Genomic DNA, 17,758 nt, shown 5'->3' with positions numbered 1-17,758 from the left:
ATAGAGTTAGAGTTAAAACCTAAGTTCAACTTAGCCTAACTGAATTAATATATTATTTTTATTTTCAAAATTCGTAATTTTATAATTTTGGAACTATATATTGCATAAATTTATGAATTTTTCATTTTTTGGATTTCAAAAGATAAAACTATTATTGCGATTATTAACATTTTTTTATCGGGTACTCGTTTTCCAGGTAATAATAAAGGGTCGGGACGAGTAAAGGGTCAACTATTTTTTACCGGGTACCCGTTATTTAAGGGTCGAGTATGAGTAAATTTTTTCTGTTACCCGTTAGGGTTGGGACGAGTAAAAGGTCGGAGAAAATTCAAGGGTACCCGTCCCGTGCCCAGCACTAGTAGCAAGTATAAGCCCCAGTCTTTTCTGATTCTCCCACAAGGAAGCATTGTTTCCAAAACAAGTTTCACCAACATATTCCATTCAAATCCAAACTGCCCAGGAAAAAAACAGAACTTGGGTTTAGATATTTGAGGCCCATGCCCACATTTTGTAGTATGTGACCTTTTGTAGTATGTGAGCTAAGTCCAAATTTCCAGAGTTTTGCATCTTTTGGTGAGTTTGATACAATTTATAAGGTGGTGTCACCAAAGACATGAACGCAAATTTTGCATTTTTGATAGCATTTTTTGGGCGTTTATAACGACGCATTTTGCCAAACATACAATTTGCGTTAGCACGAACATTAACGTTTCGTGTCCCACAAGAAACTTCATCTTCAATTAAAATTGACTAAAAATTCCTCAAAGCTAACTGTCTGTGCCTGAGGATTGCAACAAAAGTGGAGTTCTTAAGCCAAAACAGAAAACGCATGATAAAAATACTTATTCATATACTTGTTACACTTTCACATCAAACAATAACTTTCCATCTGACCACAAGTACAAAAACAGAGATATTTCAGTGAGATTAACTATCAATGTCTCAAACGTCTTCCATGTCTTTAACAGAGAGGGTTTATAATCATCTCTGTTTTTCCGATGTTTCTCTGGCATTGTTGGGACTCTTTGTTTTCTGTTGCCTGCGTGAGAAGATAACCAAAAAGAAGGGACCAACGATATGGCCAGTGTTTGGAATCACTCCAGAATTCTTCTTTCACAGGGATGAAGTCTATAGTTGGGTCACAAGGTGTTTAACAAAATGCCAAGGTACATTTCTCTATAACGGAATGTGGCTTAGTGGGTCTTCTGGAGCTGTGACTTGTGTCCCTGCGAATGTCGAGTACATGCTCAAGACTAATTTCAAGAACTTCCCCAAAGGTACCTTCTTTAGAGACCGGTTCAGTGATCTGCTCGAGGATGGTATCTTCAATGCTGACGCTGAGTCTTGGAAGGAGCAACGACGGATCATCATAACCGAAATGCATTCAACACGGTTCGTGGAGCATTCCTTTAAGACAACACAAGACTTGGTAAGGGAGAAGCTGTTGAAGGTGATGGAGAGTTTCGCAAAGTCACAAGAGGCTTTCGACCTCCAAGATGTGCTCTTGCGCTTGACATTTGACAACATCTGCATCGCAGGTCTAGGTGATGACCCTGGAACTCTGGATTCTGACCTTCCCCTTGTTCCCTTTGCTAAAGCTTTTGAAGAAGCAACAGAGTCTACACTGTTTAGATTCATGATTCCTCCTTTTATATGGAAGTCCCTGAGGTTCCTGGACCTCGGGTATGAGAAAAGTCTCAGGAAAGCTGTCGAGGTTGTTCATGAGTTTGTCGACAAGATAGTTGTGGATCGTATCTGCAAGATCAAGGAGGAAAAAACGTTAGGTAACAGATCCGATGTCCTCTCAAGGATTATTGAGGTAGAAAGTCACAAGAAGACTGATGAAAAAGATCCTTCCACTATCAAATTCTTTAGACAGTTCTGCACAAGTTTCATCTTAGCAGGAAGAGACACGAGTTCAGTTGCACTTACATGGTTCTTCTGGGTGATACAGAAACACCAAGAAGTTGAAAACAAAATCATCCGTGAGATTAGAGAAATATTGAAAAAGCGAGGGAATGATCATCAAGAAACAAGCAAAAACGAGAGTCTCTTCACGGTCAAAGAACTAAACGACATGGTGTATCTACAAGCAGCACTTTCAGAAACCATGAGACTTTACCCTCCAATACCAATGGAAATGAAACAAGCCACTGAAGACGATGTTTTCCCCGATGGGACTTTCATACGTAAAGGTTCAATGGTTTACTTTGCAACTTACGCCATGGGAAGAACAGAATCCATCTGGGGAAAAGACTGTGAATCGTTCAAACCAGAGAGATGGATCCAAGCAGGGAACTTTGTAAGCGATGACCAATTCAAATACGTTGTGTTTAACGCTGGACCAAGGCTATGTTTAGGTAAAACATTTGCTTACCTACAAATGAAGACAGTAGCAGCTTCAGTCTTGTTGAGATACTCAATCAAAGTTGTTAAAGATCATGTCGTTGTCCCCAGAGTTACAACAACCTTGTACATGAAACACGGTCTCAAGGTAACCATCTCGCCAAAGTCCCTGGAAGAGAAGAAGATACACATTCAAGACTAAGGTACTCAAGTCATGTTCCCCTGTAGAAGGGTTTGCAAAAAGATAAAGACTTTTTCATGTTTAGTATCCAAAACCACAATGTAACAATCTTCACCTTTTCTACCACCTAAGCCTTAAAAAGACTTTAAGATCATTCCACAAACTCATAGCACAACACATTGCATTGTCACAGAAAGATGCATTGGTCAAAGATAATGTAAGAACAAATCCTAAACTCAGATAATTCAATCTAATTGATTAACAAAAAACTTCTAAGGAAAGGATTAGGAGAGAGTCTTTTCGACGATTGCTTCCGGTAGCATCTTCAGCTATTGATGCGCGTCGAATTCACGAGTCGCGTGTTGACCCGTCGCCACCATCGATTGATCTGGCTTTTTATCGGCGTTGGATTGAAGCTATGCCACGGCCGCCTCGACGGTGGTGGTGATCTGGAAGACGAATTTTTGTGTTATTGTTTTTTACTCCTCATGAGTTTTATTATTTACGGATTTACCCCGTTTCTTCAGATACGTCAATTTACTCCTCAAGTAGTGTTTTCTATAGATTAACGAGCAAGTTTTTTTCCTTGATCATACCAAACAAGGTCTAATTGTTTTACCTCCGGAACCGCAGCCTCCACATCCTGAACATCCAGATTTTCATGAAAAGCGTAAAAACTAAATATTCTCTTTTAGTTTATGTATCTTATTATATAAAGTTTGGTTCTTAAAATTAGTAACTCACCAGATAGTAACACGTGTCAAATTACTAATATGAGATTTTGACATGTGTAAAAGTTAATATTTCATAGGAAATTTCAGATACAAAAAAAATAAAAAAATTGTTTTAAATAATATTAATAATGTAAAAAGATAATTATCAAAAAAATTTACAAAAATTAAGCAGTTTTTAATTATTTTAAGGAGACTAATCATATATAATTGTTTTTATTTGAAATTATAAAATTATTTACTTATTTTTATTTTAAGCTATTAATTCTACAAAAAACTAGAAAATAGATAAAGGAAAATATACATAACATTATTAATTCTAAAAAATGTAAATAATCACTTCTATATAAACATAAATCGTCTCATATTATTCATCTAACAAAATAATTTATTCAAAAATATTACTTTTAACTTTGTTCAATTGGTGAAACCTTTTTAAATGAAGACAAATTTTCCTTATTTTTTAAAAATTTTTAAAATATACTCATACTTTCTCTTTAATCAGTATGGAGTAGGTAAGATTAACATTTTGACCAAAAAAAAAGGAAGATTAATATATGCATCTTCTTTTTCTAATATACTGTATTTTAAGTTTTAGATTGTTTTATTTAATTTATATTTTCATCTTTGAATTATTTGAGATTCATATAATACCGTGCTTATAATTTTCTATTTTTTTTAATTATCTCAAATTAATTTTTTCCTAATTTCTCGACCTTGATTGGTTGGTCATTGATCCTTTTTTTGAGCAAACATAATTGTTACCATTCGTTCAATCTCAAAAAGAGATAAAGAGGAGAAGGTCATCAACCTAATGGTTGGATAAAATATGTTAATCAAACACAAGCTTACAACAAATATAGTTAAATTGGAAAAACATAAATCATCGTTGATAGATCCATAGGAGCTTGGAGACAGGGGCTACATCATGGTGTGTCAAAGAAACTTCCATGAATACATTGAGAAATTTAACATTAGTTACTATCCAAATATTTTGTGATGTTAGAAAAGGGCCTTTAGTTTCGTTGGTTGCTGGAGCAAGTCACTTTGAGATAGCTAAAATAAATGAACATGTTCTTTCCACACAGGAAGAGGGCAGAGCCGAGGTTCTCTCGATTGTGGAGGAGGTTGAACGCAAGGTTATCTCCCTCAGGAAGGAAAGTGGGGGAGGAGGAGGTTGGACGCAAGGTTCTCTCCATAAGGAACGAGGGCAGAACCAATGTTCTTTCCATGGTTAGTTATACACTTTTGCGATGTAATTTTTTTTATTCAAAATGTTTTTTGAGCCAACACTTTTTTATTCAAAATATTTGTTGAGCCAACACTTTTTGAGCCAAAATGTTCATATAGACATCTTCTAGGTGGTGGTAAATAATATATTTGTAACATACAATTGTAAAAAATACACTTTTAATGGTAACATACATAAAAAATTTGTATATGTATATGGATATAAATCAGTACGTTATATAGCAATTTTTTTTTTATAAATACTGTACAATAAATTTTAATATATTTTTATTAAATTTAATTTTATCTACAAAACTTTAAACCCGCACATCGGACGGGTCCTTATCTAGTTAGTTTATATGGACAACTTAAACTGAATTTTTGAATATCATAGTAAATATTCATTTTAATTATTTACAATATATTTGTTTTATTTTGAATGGTCAAAAATACTAAATAAAACTAATGACATTTGCACAAATACCTTTTTTACTATATCCTTTTGCAAAAATACTATTTTTTGTTGTTTATATTAAACAATATTTTTTTAGTATATAACTAAATTTTAAATCCTAAACTCTAAATACTAAATTTTACTCCCTCAAAACTATAAAATCTTAAATACAAAATAGAAAATTCAAACCTAAATTTTTTTTTTGATTTGTCATCGGACGTGGGCATGGGAAAAGAGATTCTCAAGATGGGTAAGAAAGAGGAAGATGGTGTTCCGGAGGTGGCGGAGGCGGAGGCAGCGCCGGTGATGAAGATAAAACTTGGCTCGCGATGCTCAAAGCGCAGATCACCCGAGTATTTAAGTAAGTCGGTTTTTTGTTGTTCTGGGTATGAGACTTTGGTTGAAGAAATAAGTTGATGTATGGGTTTTTTTTTTTTTTCTTTTGTGATTTTCTCCAACTTAATCTATCTATTTTGCGATTTTAATCTGTTTGTGTGATTTTGGTGAACAAATATAATATAATAAAAAAATTGATGGCTATACAAAATTTTTTTTGATCATTGCACAATAAGATAATCAAGCTAAAGAAATCATCTTTATTCTTTATCTAGATGTTTGATTATCTCTTACATATTTATTTTATTTGTAAAAGTATGCAATGTTTGAATGAAATAAACTATTGTAATACAATTATTAAATTAATTTTTCTTAATTCTCTCTTACCTCCAAAAAAATTGTAATACATTTTTTTTAGTATACTCATCATTATATTTAGTTTTTGTGATCCAACATACAATTGTGTTTTATTTTCCACATGTATCCAAACATGTCTCTCTTACTTCAATGAATAAATGGTTCATGATATAGTTGATTCTAATGAATTTTCAGTTTTTCTCAAAACCAATTTCAGATCAGTGGATTTAATGTGTTCAATAATAGGGGAAAATCTGAAAGCACATATTGAGCCTTGCACATCCAAATTATCATGAAGAAAGTGTACAAAATATTATCATAAACACAAAAAACTGAATGCACACTTTGTTAATTTCCAAAACAGACAAAAGTATCATTCACACTTGTGACTTGTACCATAAACTTATAGATCCGATCCAAAAAAAAAAACCTAGGGACATTTGCGCAAATACCTCTTTTTAAAAACGTTTCAAAACCTTATAAATATTTGGATCGAGTCTCTAAGTAGTAGTTACTATCTAATAATATCTTATAATACTTTATAATTTTGCCTATTTAAAAATTGATACTTTTGAAAATGAATAGGTGAAATAGGCATATTTCTAAAAATATTCTCATACTTTATAATTATTAAATTAATTAAATTTAATTAACATAATACATCAATCCGCCCATACCTAGTTTTACTTAAAACAAATGATAAATCAAGCAATTTTATAATATAAAACAAAAGATTTGTAATTTAAAAATTATATTTGTTCACTAAATTAAATTTCTAATTAGTTATAGTAAGGCAAGTGCTTTACAACATCTCTTTATGCAAACTCGATCCCCTTCAGTGGCCTTGTGGCTTTAATGATTTTAAACCACTGGCTCATTGGCTCACACGAGCTGTCTTTGCTCAGACACTTGCAAGCATTAGCCACCACGTTATTGTTGGTTGCATCTACGTCAAGGCAAAGAGAAGTATTGTTACTTGCTGTTGAAGATAGGTGCATCCTAGAGGCTGAGACGGTCTGCCATTTCGAACTGGATGTCGAGCAGCTCGTTCGAGTCATCGTAACCGGGTTATTTGGTCCGTTGCTCTGTAAACACAAAGACTGGTCTTTGATTCTTAGTGCTTGTTTAGTGTAGCTCCATGGTTCGGAACTGTTGCACGGTCCAAGAGTAAGCATCATTGTCTTGTCATTGAGAGATCGTACCATGCATAGTCCGGTTAAAGGATGGAAAACCAGATTGTAAGCATCGGTTCGAGGGCCCGGTCCTAGTAAACCAAATCAATTTAATAATTAAACATAAATGTTATATAAAAACTGAACTTTTAATAAATTTTTGTGGTATATGCATGCACCTTGAAGCGGAGATTGAAGAAGAGAGATTTGTTGCAAGAAACTTGAGTTCCGAACACTAATCCAATCAGAATCCAACACACCATAATACTCAATCATCCCAACCACACCTTGTCTTAAGTAATAGCTTCCAGTAAGAGCCCAAAGCGACCAATCGAGGTCATTTTCAGCAGCCCAACCGGTTAAACACCCAATATAACGGTCATCAGCAGCGTTTCCTCCTCTTTCATCTATACCAAATTCACTGAGGAACAACGGAAAGCCTTGGTTTAGGAGATAACCGCCACCATTTCCTATCCGGTTTAGGACCCGACCGCACATATCGTTAGGGTTATTGGTCGCCCACGAGTTTCCATCACTGAAAGCATACCAATGGAGCTCGAAGACGAGTTTACCGGTGAATGATAGTTTTACGGGTCGAGACCTAACAAAGGAAAGGTCGGAGTCGAAGCTGAGACCGGAAAGAATCACAAGTACATTCTTGTTTGCTGAATGAACTGCTTCCGCTCCTTGTTGCATATAGCTTACGTACACATTAATACAAAATTAAATCAGCTTCTAATCAGAATAGTACGTACGTACGCGCATAGACTAAATAATAATGTTACCGTACTTGAACCAATCGTTAACGTTTTGTTTAGGCCCTCTAAGTTCATTCCTTAGACTCATGCCAACGACATTAGAGACACCGTCGAATGTCCCCGCCATTTTCTTCAAAGCGGTAACCCATACGGTGGGATCGAAGAACTGGTCACCGAAGAAACCGTTACCGTCATTGTTGTCGCAGCACCACCCTGGTTTGGTTAGGTGGTTGTCTAATATCACCATCACGTTATTGTTTCCTAATGTAGTAACTACCATCTGCAGAACAAAAAAAAAGGAAAAGAAAGATTATATCATCATTCACATTTCAATTTCACTTCTTTCTATTACAAGATTGCGGTTTCGGTTAAGATTGCTGGTTTTAGTTTTATGACGTGGATTTATTAAAAGTGTTATGACATGTGATATATATCCCTTGAAAATCAGGAACAAAGACTCATCATATCGACATCGTTCACAAGTGGTACACTTGTTCATTTGCAACAAAAAAAACAATCATGTATGCAATAAGTATCGATTATACAGATGCAAAATATATACCATTACGGACAGAACAAGTCCTTGAGAAATAGACTTAGTTTATTTGCGCAGAAAAGGAAAAATGCCAAACAAACGTCACGAGTGTTATGTGTTGTGGAGTTAAACATTAACTTCACATTTACCCACTACCAAACAAATTTTAATTAAGAAATTGACTAATGACATATCTCAAGCATAGACCGTACAAGAATATTATGTTTTTCTCTTTTCAGAAATTTTGTTTTAACTAAGATTTATTTAATTATAACAATTCCCAACCAAACCCCAACTAAAAATTGATTATGGATTTTGTATATGTAAATTTTTCCTTGAAGAGTTGACGTGTTCTTTAGCCAGATTGGTTCTTCTACATTTTCAATACGTGTCGTTGTTTGATAAGCAACATTGAAACTTGGAACATTGTTCTTTCTATCAATTCTTTTAAAAATGAATAATTGTTTTGGACTTTAAAAATTAGTTGAACAGATACATTTTTAATGTAAAGATATCTTTCCCTAAAAGTTTTAAACATAAGTCCATCTACCACCTATATGCCTTACTAGTTTAAAACTTTATACGAATAATTATAGTTTTTTAAAAGAAAAAATCAAAGTTATATTTATATATATATATATATATATAAAGATATAATTCACATGCGTAAGGTTCATGAGGACCAATTTTTCGTAATTTCTTGCAGACGATAAATGTTTAGTCTATTGGGTGGAGGATATTGTAGTCATCTCATTTAGTTTCATATGAAAGATGTAAAGTCGAACGATATATCATGGAAATATAACTACTTTAGATATATACTGATCAAATATACTAATATATAAAACAACTACTATTAAATTTTGTTTATGTGTAATTAGAAAAGTTGTTTATATATTCACATGACACATGTAAAGGATGTACTGACGTGCACGTGTATATCTATGCATATGCCTCTTTTTTTTAAAAAATATCTATGTCTATACATACATACGTACGATATCTTGCAGGTGCACTAAATATTTAAATAATCTTCCTAAAAATATACATGTTCAGAAAACATATTTTCAATATTTGCATGAGAGAATTCAATCTCTGTCCCGCTAAATTTGTTGGTGGTCAAATTCAAATGGCAATGTAACAACTAGAAAATAAAAAGAAAAAGATAAACCACACAATGATAATGGCCCAAAAGAGAAATTATAAATGAAATGTACTAGTAATATTTAGAATCAAGAAACTAGAGATATTATAAGAGTCAATGTACCTTGTAAGCTTCAATCAGGGAGAGATCAATAATGGAGGGGTTGTTAGTTTGGAAGCCAACAATATCATCATTAAGACCAAGGCTTTGAAAGGAGTGTCTCACTGTGACATTATTAGCCAATGTCTCATTAGTCATCAAATCCAACGGCCAAGTTAACCTAACACAATTGAAACCCATATCCACTATCTTCTTGGCCACTGCATCCACCGGTTGTTTGCTAAGCCCTTCCGCTACAACAGGCTGGAGGTGGGATGGCCAGTTCGCACACACGAGCTTTACCCGTTGACCTTTCTCGTCGACGATCCAACGGGAGCTCGTGGAGAGGGGATAAGCCATGTTTGGGACGGTCTGTTGTGCAATGAATGAGAAGAAGAAACAGAAGAATGGGAAAATGTTGAACATGCGTTTTGGCTCTTTTGTAGTCATTTCTTTTACGAAGTTGTTTGTGTGTTGGAGAATCATATTGACAAATAGTCTTATTTATAGAGAGATAGAGAGAGGGTTGAGGATGAGTAAATTAATGTCTCTGTCATAAAATTGTTCTTCCTTTACTATTCATATATCATTAACAATACGGTATGTTTTTTATTCTCACTTTAATATTAGTTCCCCTCTAACGTATCTGATATATCATAAAAAGCCTTTTTCACGCCTGCAAAAATATATATCTCGACTCGAATTGGCATCCACTTAATGAGCAGGATTTTTCTTAGGAAATCTCATAGATTACAAGATCAAGTTAAATGGATAATTAATATTTGTGTAATATTCTTCTATTATCAAATAAGTAAATTTTTTTTTCTTTTTTAAATAAGTAAATTTACCAATACTGAATATATATGTAAAGAATTTGCTAGTCAAGTTAACATTATATAAATATAAGGTTAAAGGCTAATGAATAAAATGAGAGAAACTATTATACTATCAAGGTAATTTCCTCGATTCTATCAATTTTCATCATTAATTATGAAGGAAGAACAATTTAATGACAAATATCAGTCACGCCTACACATTCTTTTTTGTCAACTGATCACCATTAGTGTAACAACTAAATCAGGATTAAAATGTAATAATGAATTATAGTAGTATGAAGTTTGTCAATTAGAATCTAGAATGCTTTGTCGAGAGTCGATAACTTTCCATTTTTTTCAACAGTGTTTGTTATATTGTCAACTAATGTAGTTGATATATATGCGTTTAATGTGTACGTACCCAAAAAACCAAATGCTTTACCAACTATCTGAATCTCTTTACTTATTTATATAAATAATTTAATGTCATTTATTTACCTGAGCTGTATTACAACTATTTCACCTGAGCTGTTTCATGTAAAACCAAAAAAAAAAAACAAAAAATAAAGCATTGTACTTACCTACAAGTTTGTAATTAAAAATCCTTCCATTCTAGTTACGAGATCAACGAACGATTCATTATAAATTCAAATAATCGAAAATAATCTTTTTCAGTTTTTTTTTTCACTTTACAGTAAAAATTATAAACCTTATGTGTGAAGAATCGTTAGTTTTTGCAAGATTGCTAGACCATATTTAATTTTACTATAAAATACTAGAAAAAAAAGATTATTTGCAGCTATTATTTATAATTTATAACATGTGACCCAAAGAAAAAGAGTAAAAGAGTCATGGGAAAAAATGTACAAATTAAAAAGTCGAAATATATACTATAACTTTGAAATTTTGAATGTAAAGTTTTGTTTCCAAGATACAACAATTACTCTCTCGTAATTATGAATTCCACTACACTTTTTCTCAAAATCACTAGTTAAGAGAGACTTAAAAGCGTTGGACTCAACTCAAACGACCCGTTCAAGTTTTAACCTACAACACATCCAAAAGTAAATTACTCCTTTTTTGGTGTTTGTCCTTAACACACGATTTTTTTTTTTTAATAAACTCCTATGAAACTATATTATACGAGACTTCTTGAAGCGATCTGATTTAAACCGACGGTTATAGATAACCGGTCGGGTTTCTCTTTAATCTAACTTATCATCTAAACGTCGTCGTTTCCCAATCGTAGGGTTCATTAGAAAGAAACGACGCGATCCTCTCTTGTCTGGGTTTTGGTTCGTTATTTCCAATTCACTGATCCTAAAGTTTCCGTTTTTTTTTTTTTGGGGTTAAATTGTTAAAATCAAATTCTAAAACATAGGAGCGTTGGGTTTACGCTACGTCCCAATTGCGTATAAAAAAAGCCTCGCATTCTAGTTAAAGTTTAGAACGGTTGATGCAGGATTCGTCGACTCAGATAGTTTAGTTTAAGGTAAGGCATGAGTTCGTCTTTATCGCTCCTCCGAGAGAGAGAGAGAAAGAAGCCAGAGACGATCTCTTTGTGGAAGCAATGAATATAATAATAATTCAAGCGATCCTATGAGTGAACCAACTTGTTTTGTTGTTGTATTGTATTGAAAGAGGGGTTTAGGGTTTATCTAGGAATCTCACGGATTGTGTAATTGTTTTTGTTTTGTTTTTAAATCAGAGCATCGCAGATTTGTATAATGTAAGCTCTCTCTCTCTCTTCTTTAATGGGTTCCTTCGAATTTCATAAAGTTTTTGTGATTTTACTGAGATTTTGATTTCGAATTTTGCTTTTCTTTTTGCAGGGGAATAGTTTTGGAACCACGTTGTCCAAGAAACGTTGATGGGATTAGTATTGATCCTGAGCCTAACTGGAATTTCCATAGCTTAGTATCTGCGATCGAGTCTGTTGAAAAGAAGCTCAATGCCTTTTCAAAGTTTCCCCAGCCAATTACTAACTCAACCTCACGGTATATATATCTCTCTCTTTTGATCTGTGTTTGAGTTCATTCTAGAGCTCTGCATTGATTTAGAAGTATAGATTGTTTTTGATGTTCGTTGGCGTGTTAATAGGATGGGAAGGAGTGGTGGAGGATTTGTAATGCATGTATCAGAAGATGAGATGGAGAGTGATGATGAAGATGAAGAGAGTGAAGAGGAAGAAGAAGAAGAAGAAGACAAAGATTATAGTCAAATCTGTACAGTAGGGAGACGTTTTACCTGTGATGAATACTTGAGGTAATCACCACCAATTCGTTCTTGCTAGCTTGTTGTTTCAAAACTGAGAAAGTCGTATTGAGTGTTGTTTGATACTATTGTTGGTTTTTTTTTTATTTGTTGCTCTTACAGTGATGAATCTGATGATGAGTTTGACCATGAACCTGAGTATATGATGAATAAGATGGGTCTGGCTGAGAGTGCCCTATATGATGTGAATAACAACCACCAAACCGAAATTAAGGTGGGTAGAATTAAGGTACCCTATTGTTGAATGTTTTATTTCGATTGGTGTACTTAACTAATTGATTGGATCTCTTGGTACCAGGACGACATTAGGAATCAAGTAACTGTTGTTGAAACGGAAATAATGAATGAGATTGAAACGTCGCGCTCTGCAATAGCCCGGGTTGAAAAGTACAGTGAAACTCGAAAAGAAGTAGAACGGAAACTTGATCTTCAATATCAGCGTAAAGTGTAAGATACTGGCATTCTAGTTTCAGGATTACATTTTCTTGTCAATTTAGTTCATAGGCTGTGATTTACTTTCTTCTTATGTCTCCAAATTTTTGGAAATAATGAGTTTTTCTTGTTATTGTTTTTTAGCGCTGAAGCACTTGATACCCATCTGACTGCAATCCAACGTGAACATAAAATTAAATCGCAAATAGAAGAAAGAAAAATAAGGAGCGAGGAGGAAGCCAGGAGGAGAGAAAGGGCTCATCAAGAAGAGAGAACACGTCAAGAAAAAGCTCGTGTAGAGGCTGAGGTATGTGTTTGTTGATTGAACAATTTGTTTGTTCTCCTTCGGCTACTCAGTTTGCTTAAACTCTTTATCTTTTGTTTATATTAGATGTTAGCAAAAAGCAGAGCTGAAGAAGCAAAGAAAGAAGTTGAGAGAAAGGCAGCCAAAGAAGTAGCTGAAAAGGAAGAAGCAGATCGCAAAGCTGCCGAACAAAAACTTGCAGAAGAGAAGGCTGTGACAGAGAGAATTAGTGTTGCTGGTAGTTCAGCTACATCGAATGCTCAAGCTGGGGGTTAGTTATCTTCTATTATATTACATAGTTTTCTTCTACGTTTCTGTGGTTGTTCTCTCTTTCTCATATTGAAGATTGTAAATTTGTGATCTCATTTCTTGTACTGTTCATTTTTATAATTGTTTAAGGTAAATCAATCCAAGCTGCAGAAAGTGCTTTGACATTGGAGAAGCACAGATTGAAGAAGCTTGAAGAGTTAGGAGCAATGAACCAATCGCTAAAATCAAGTTCAAATCAGGTACCTATCCATTTCTTACGTTTAAATCTGTATTATCATCCATATTTGCTCACAAGTTATGTGTGTTTTTACTTTTTGTAGGACTTTAGCAGTTTTGAAAGACATATTGCAAGGGTGATCAAGCAAATAAGTGGGGTAAAAGATAATGTAAGGTATGGTTCACGGTTTCTGCCTGTAATCTGTCAATTTTTCGCCTTGACAAGGTTAAGAACATCTTTTACATTCCATTGTAGCTTTGCTTTTCTCCTCTAATGGTATATGCCTATCTTTTTTTAGCTTTTTATTCTGGGAATCTTGTTTTACTTGTGAAAATGTCAATTTTAAAGCATTTGGTATAACCTTGCTTAGGCGTCCCTCATGGAGTTTGGTTAATTCTTCCTTGTGTTTAACTATTTCTGGCTTGGGCTTTTTGCAGTGCGAAAATCAATGAAATTGTCAAAATATTTAAAGACCCTAGTTGTCCGGTATCTATCAGTATTGCAACTTTTGCGAAGAAGGTAACTTTTTATGTCTGCTCAGTCAAGCATTGTACTGTAATTTCATATTGTACTGTTCGATGTTGAAAATGACAAAAATTGTTATGTTCATATGTTGGATTATCTTCTGACTTCTGGACTCTGTGATTGAAAAACTGAGACGGATGACATTATTGTTTTGCTGATTCTTTCAGATGGTCTCTGGCCGAAACCCAAACCCATTTGCATGCAGCTACGTCATTGTTTACGTCACCTCGCAGGTACAAAATCTGCTTTTGATTTTCAATATTTTACGGTGGATTCTTGTACTTGTTACTGTTATTGAATATCATCTACCATTAATGCCCACAGTTTCCACAAGCTATGGATATTATTCTTGCTGAATTCCACAAAGCTTGCATTTACACTGTCCCAAAGCATATTGTAAACTCACAGGTACCTGACCTTCTTTAAAAATTATTTCGACACAATTGTTAGTGACCTCTGCTTTTCTTAATAATCATTTCTAATAAATCCAGACAGCTTGGGATTCAGAAGCATATGAACGCCTAAGTTCCATAATGAGGCTCTACGGTGCACTAGTCCAGGTTTTTGCCTCTTTTATGAACTAGCTCTTATGCATTGCCATTTCTATAGTCGTGTAATGTGATTATTTTTTGTTTGTCTGATAATTACAGACCGATATTCGAGGTGGCAATGCTACTAACATTCATGGGATAGAACATGGATGGGCTTGGTTAGCCAGGTTCCTTAACAAAATCTCAGCCAACAACAGAGTTACTGCAACAGCCTTAAACGCCTTTCTCCAGGTCCTTAGAAAGCACCGATTTCAATTGCTGATTGTAAATAAAATAAACCGCCTTCAAATCATAACTGATGATATCTGTTTTTGTGTGTGTAGACGGCGGGGTTTGGTCTTCATCAGCGGTACAAATCGCAGTTTGTGAAAGTTGTGAATGTTGTGAGAGAGCATTTCTTGCAGAGGTTGAGGGCGAAAAAGGACACGAAGGATCTACAACCGATCATAGCCGATATCATGGCGTACTTGGATGACAAAATGTATCTCAAGGAACCTGAAGGAAGAACTATGCAGGCGAGTCTCCTGTCGACAGAGTATACTGCTGAGTTAGATCGTCCGCAGAATAACAATCAATATTACCAGAGGAATAATTACAGAGACAACTACTATTGATTTGATGTATCATTGGCTAGATAAAATACTGTACCTTTCTCAATTTTTATTACACTGTTGTAACATCTCTAATCACATTTGTCAAACCAATCTTTGAAAAATCAAAATACAAGAAGCTTTCTTCTTCTTTCACTGTCAAAGAGTACTTTTGTTTTCATTTCAGGTCTACTGTAGTATTAAAGAATTCGAACGAGTTCAAGAGTTGTTTTGTATCCCGAGACTGATCGGTTCTATTTTAAAAGCATTCTTCTACCAGAGCCAAAGGGTTAAAGCTCAAAGTTTAGTCCTCTGTAATATACGGAACTGTCGAGAAAGCAAGAGAAAGTGTACTATTGGACATATTTCATAACTACTCTTAATGTAGTACTAACATTACATAGCCAAATTAAACCATATATTTAATGGTGAAGAACTTGAACGAGGTCAAGAGCAACTTCATTTCCGGTGATGATCTCCTTGGCTTCTTCCTTCTCCAGCAATCCCCAATCAAAGAAGTAAAGCAAGTTCAGCAATCCCAATTCAACAAGTGTGTTTCCCATCGTCATCCCTGGACAAATTCTCCTACCAGATCCAAACGGTATAAGCTCAAAGTTGAGTCCCCTGTAATCTATGGAACAGTTGAGAAACCTATCAGGGTTGAACTCATCTGGATTTTCCCATTGTTTTGGATCACGTGCAATCGCATAAGCGTTGATAATGATGCGTGTTTTTGGAGGGATATCGTATCCTTGGACCTTGATATGAGACAATGCCTCTCTTGGGAGCAAAAGCGGAGCTGCTGGATGTAACCTGTATATCTCCTTGACCATGAGCTTAAAGTAGTCAAGTTGGCTTAGATCTTCTTCTGTGATTCTCTCCTTCTTGTCACCAAGTGTCGTCCGAATCTCGTCTTGCACTTTCTTCATCACTCTTGGGTTTCTGATCAGCTCGGTCATTGCCCATACCAATGTGGTAGCACTTGTACTAACCCCTGCTAGGAATATATCCTGACATAGAAACAAAACACTAAGTCACGAACGGTGTGTTGCAAGATTAAATAAGACAACTTGAAACATTATATATTTACCGAGATCATCCCTTTGAGATGATCAGTGGTGAGCTTGAAAGAATCTCCATTTCTCTCTTGCTTCTTCATCATATCGATCATCACGTCAATAATATCAGAGCTCTCTCTTTCAGGCTTATTAAGATGATCATCGAGAATATTCTGAAAGAAAGTGTCTAGTTCCGAGAAAAGATTGTTCAATCTCTTGTTCTGACCAGAGATCCACTCGATGAGTCTACCGATTCTTCCGGGAAAGAGATCAGAGAACATAGACTCCCTTATGACCACTTCAGACTTTTCCACAAGATCAACTATGCTATCTTCATCAACGAACTCACACTCACGGAGATTTAGCCCGAACCCGATCCTACACACTATATTTCCGACAAGAGTGAAAAGGGTTTTGTCAAGTTTCACCGGAGATCGTGTCGTAGCAAAAACAGAGAGTTTCTTGACACACAAGTCGTTCTCTTCCTCTCTGATATACCTACAAGATTGAAGTTTCTTCGAGCTGAAAAGCTCGATCACCAAGAGCTTCCTCATCGCTCTCCATTCTTCACCGTAAGGTGCGAATCCGACGTCTTTGAAGTTGTAAGCGATCCTTCTGGTCCCGGCTGTCTCCGGTCGGCTACAACAGTCAAGATCGTGGATCTTGAGAACTTCCTCTGCTGCTTCCTTGGACGAGATCACCACCACGGGTACAAATCCGTATCGGAGGAGCACCACTGGTCCGTACTTATCGGAGAGATCACGACGATTCCTGGGGTTTAATTCTCGGCGTTGGTGTAAGTTTCCGATGATCGGGAGCTTCCTTGGGCCAGGAGGAAGCTTCCATTTCGAAGGTTTAAAGAAGATTAAGATAAGGGGTAGTACGAGGAAGAGAAAAATGAAGAAGATTAACATTTTTGTGGCTCTGTCTCTGTTTCTTTTGTTGTTCGGTTTTCTCCTCTTGGTTTCGTATTTCAGTGTTACACTTTCTATACGTATTCTTTTTAAAGGTCGATAGATATGATAATAATCCAAAAAAGTAGTAGCTTTGGTCAAATATAGTAAGCTTGGTATCGCGTCAAAGCACTAGCCTCATCGTTCTCAACGTGGATGGAACGTAGAAGTTTATGTACCCCATCATTCTCTACGTGGCTCTAAGATCAAATTCATTATTTTTTTTTTTTACTTTTTGGACAATTTTATGATCATCTTAAAATTATCAAATAGTATTAGTTTATTTATCACATACTGTTTCAACCTACCTTTTCACTGTTTTTCGAACTACCATTTTACTTAATGTTGGTTAAAAGAAACCTAAACACAAGTATATTAAAAACTTGAGAACGTTTCTGATTTTTTTTTTGGATATCCATTTGACAG

At 35.0% G+C, this 17,758-nt stretch overlaps 4 protein-coding genes across 5 annotated transcripts; 2 read left to right on the top strand and 2 right to left on the bottom strand.

Moving 5' to 3' along the window:
• Positions 743–3,077, top strand: LOC104755595 (cytochrome P450 86B1-like). Its single transcript, XM_010478002.2, has one exon. The coding sequence runs from the start codon at positions 938–940 to the stop codon at positions 2,546–2,548; it is 1,611 nt and encodes a 536-aa protein (XP_010476304.1). The 5' UTR covers positions 743–937; the 3' UTR covers positions 2,549–3,077.
• LOC104755594 lies at positions 6,309–9,847 on the bottom strand. Its single transcript, XM_010478001.2, has 4 exons — positions 9,368–9,847; positions 7,598–7,845; positions 6,987–7,507; positions 6,309–6,899 (listed from the first exon to the last, which is right to left on the bottom strand). Exons 1-4 carry the CDS (start codon positions 9,827–9,829, stop codon positions 6,451–6,453), a joined length of 1,680 nt encoding a protein of 559 aa, XP_010476303.1. The 5' UTR covers positions 9,830–9,847; the 3' UTR covers positions 6,309–6,450.
• Positions 11,425–15,477, top strand: LOC104755593 (protein GLE1). 2 transcript variants are annotated; one of them, XM_010478000.2, is made up of 16 exons: positions 11,438–11,650; positions 11,867–11,887; positions 11,991–12,155; positions 12,259–12,423; positions 12,535–12,646; positions 12,731–12,879; positions 13,009–13,171; positions 13,256–13,439; positions 13,568–13,677; positions 13,759–13,829; positions 14,093–14,174; positions 14,348–14,413; positions 14,505–14,588; positions 14,672–14,740; positions 14,831–14,962; positions 15,055–15,345. In XM_010478000.2, coding segments are annotated over exons 2-16 (1,845 nt in total). In that variant the 5' UTR covers positions 11,438–11,650; positions 11,867–11,885. The 2 variants fall into 2 exon arrangements, with proteins under 2 accessions (XP_010476301.1, XP_010476302.1); XM_010477999.2 differs by having other exon boundaries at positions 11,425–11,887; positions 15,055–15,477.
• LOC104755592 (cytochrome P450 71B28-like) lies at positions 15,612–17,386 on the bottom strand. The gene is made up of 2 exons (XM_010477998.2): positions 16,412–17,386; positions 15,612–16,331 (listed from the first exon to the last, which is right to left on the bottom strand). Exons 1-2 carry the CDS (start codon positions 17,291–17,293, stop codon positions 15,744–15,746), a joined length of 1,470 nt encoding a protein of 489 aa, XP_010476300.1. The 5' UTR covers positions 17,294–17,386; the 3' UTR covers positions 15,612–15,743.

Source organism: Camelina sativa, chromosome 17 (assembly GCF_000633955.1).
Source record: "Camelina sativa cultivar DH55 chromosome 17, Cs, whole genome shotgun sequence".
NCBI lineage: Eukaryota > Viridiplantae > Streptophyta > Magnoliopsida > Brassicales > Brassicaceae > Camelina > Camelina sativa.
The sequence above is the reverse complement of the archived record's forward strand: the minus strand, read 5'-3'. Positions and strand labels throughout refer to the sequence as shown.

Bases quoted from the DNA above. Each gene is read 5' to 3' on its own strand.
- LOC104755595 (XM_010478002.2), top strand. From the start codon at position 938: ATGTCTCAAACGTCTTCCATGTCTTTAACAGAGAGGGTTTATAATCAT.
- LOC104755594 (XM_010478001.2), bottom strand. From the start codon at position 9,829: ATGATTCTCCAACACACAAACAACTTCGTAAAAGAAATGACTACAAAA. The intron at 7,508-7,597 runs GTACGGTAACAT...TGTGTACGTAAG, and splicing joins AACGTTAACGATTGGTTCAA to CTATATGCAACAAGGAGCGG. The intron at 6,900-6,986 runs GTGCATGCATAT...TTGGTTTACTAG, and splicing joins TCTTCAATCTCCGCTTCAAG to GACCGGGCCCTCGAACCGAT.
- LOC104755593 (XM_010477999.2), top strand. The intron at 12,880-13,008 runs GTAAGATACTGG...ATTGTTTTTTAG, and splicing joins CTTCAATATCAGCGTAAAGT to CGCTGAAGCACTTGATACCC. The intron at 14,741-14,830 runs GTTTTTGCCTCT...TGATAATTACAG, and splicing joins TCTACGGTGCACTAGTCCAG to ACCGATATTCGAGGTGGCAA.
- LOC104755592 (XM_010477998.2), bottom strand. From the start codon at position 17,293: ATGTTAATCTTCTTCATTTTTCTCTTCCTCGTACTACCCCTTATCTTA. The intron at 16,332-16,411 runs GTAAATATATAA...TTTCTATGTCAG, and splicing joins ATCTCAAAGGGATGATCTCG to GATATATTCCTAGCAGGGGT.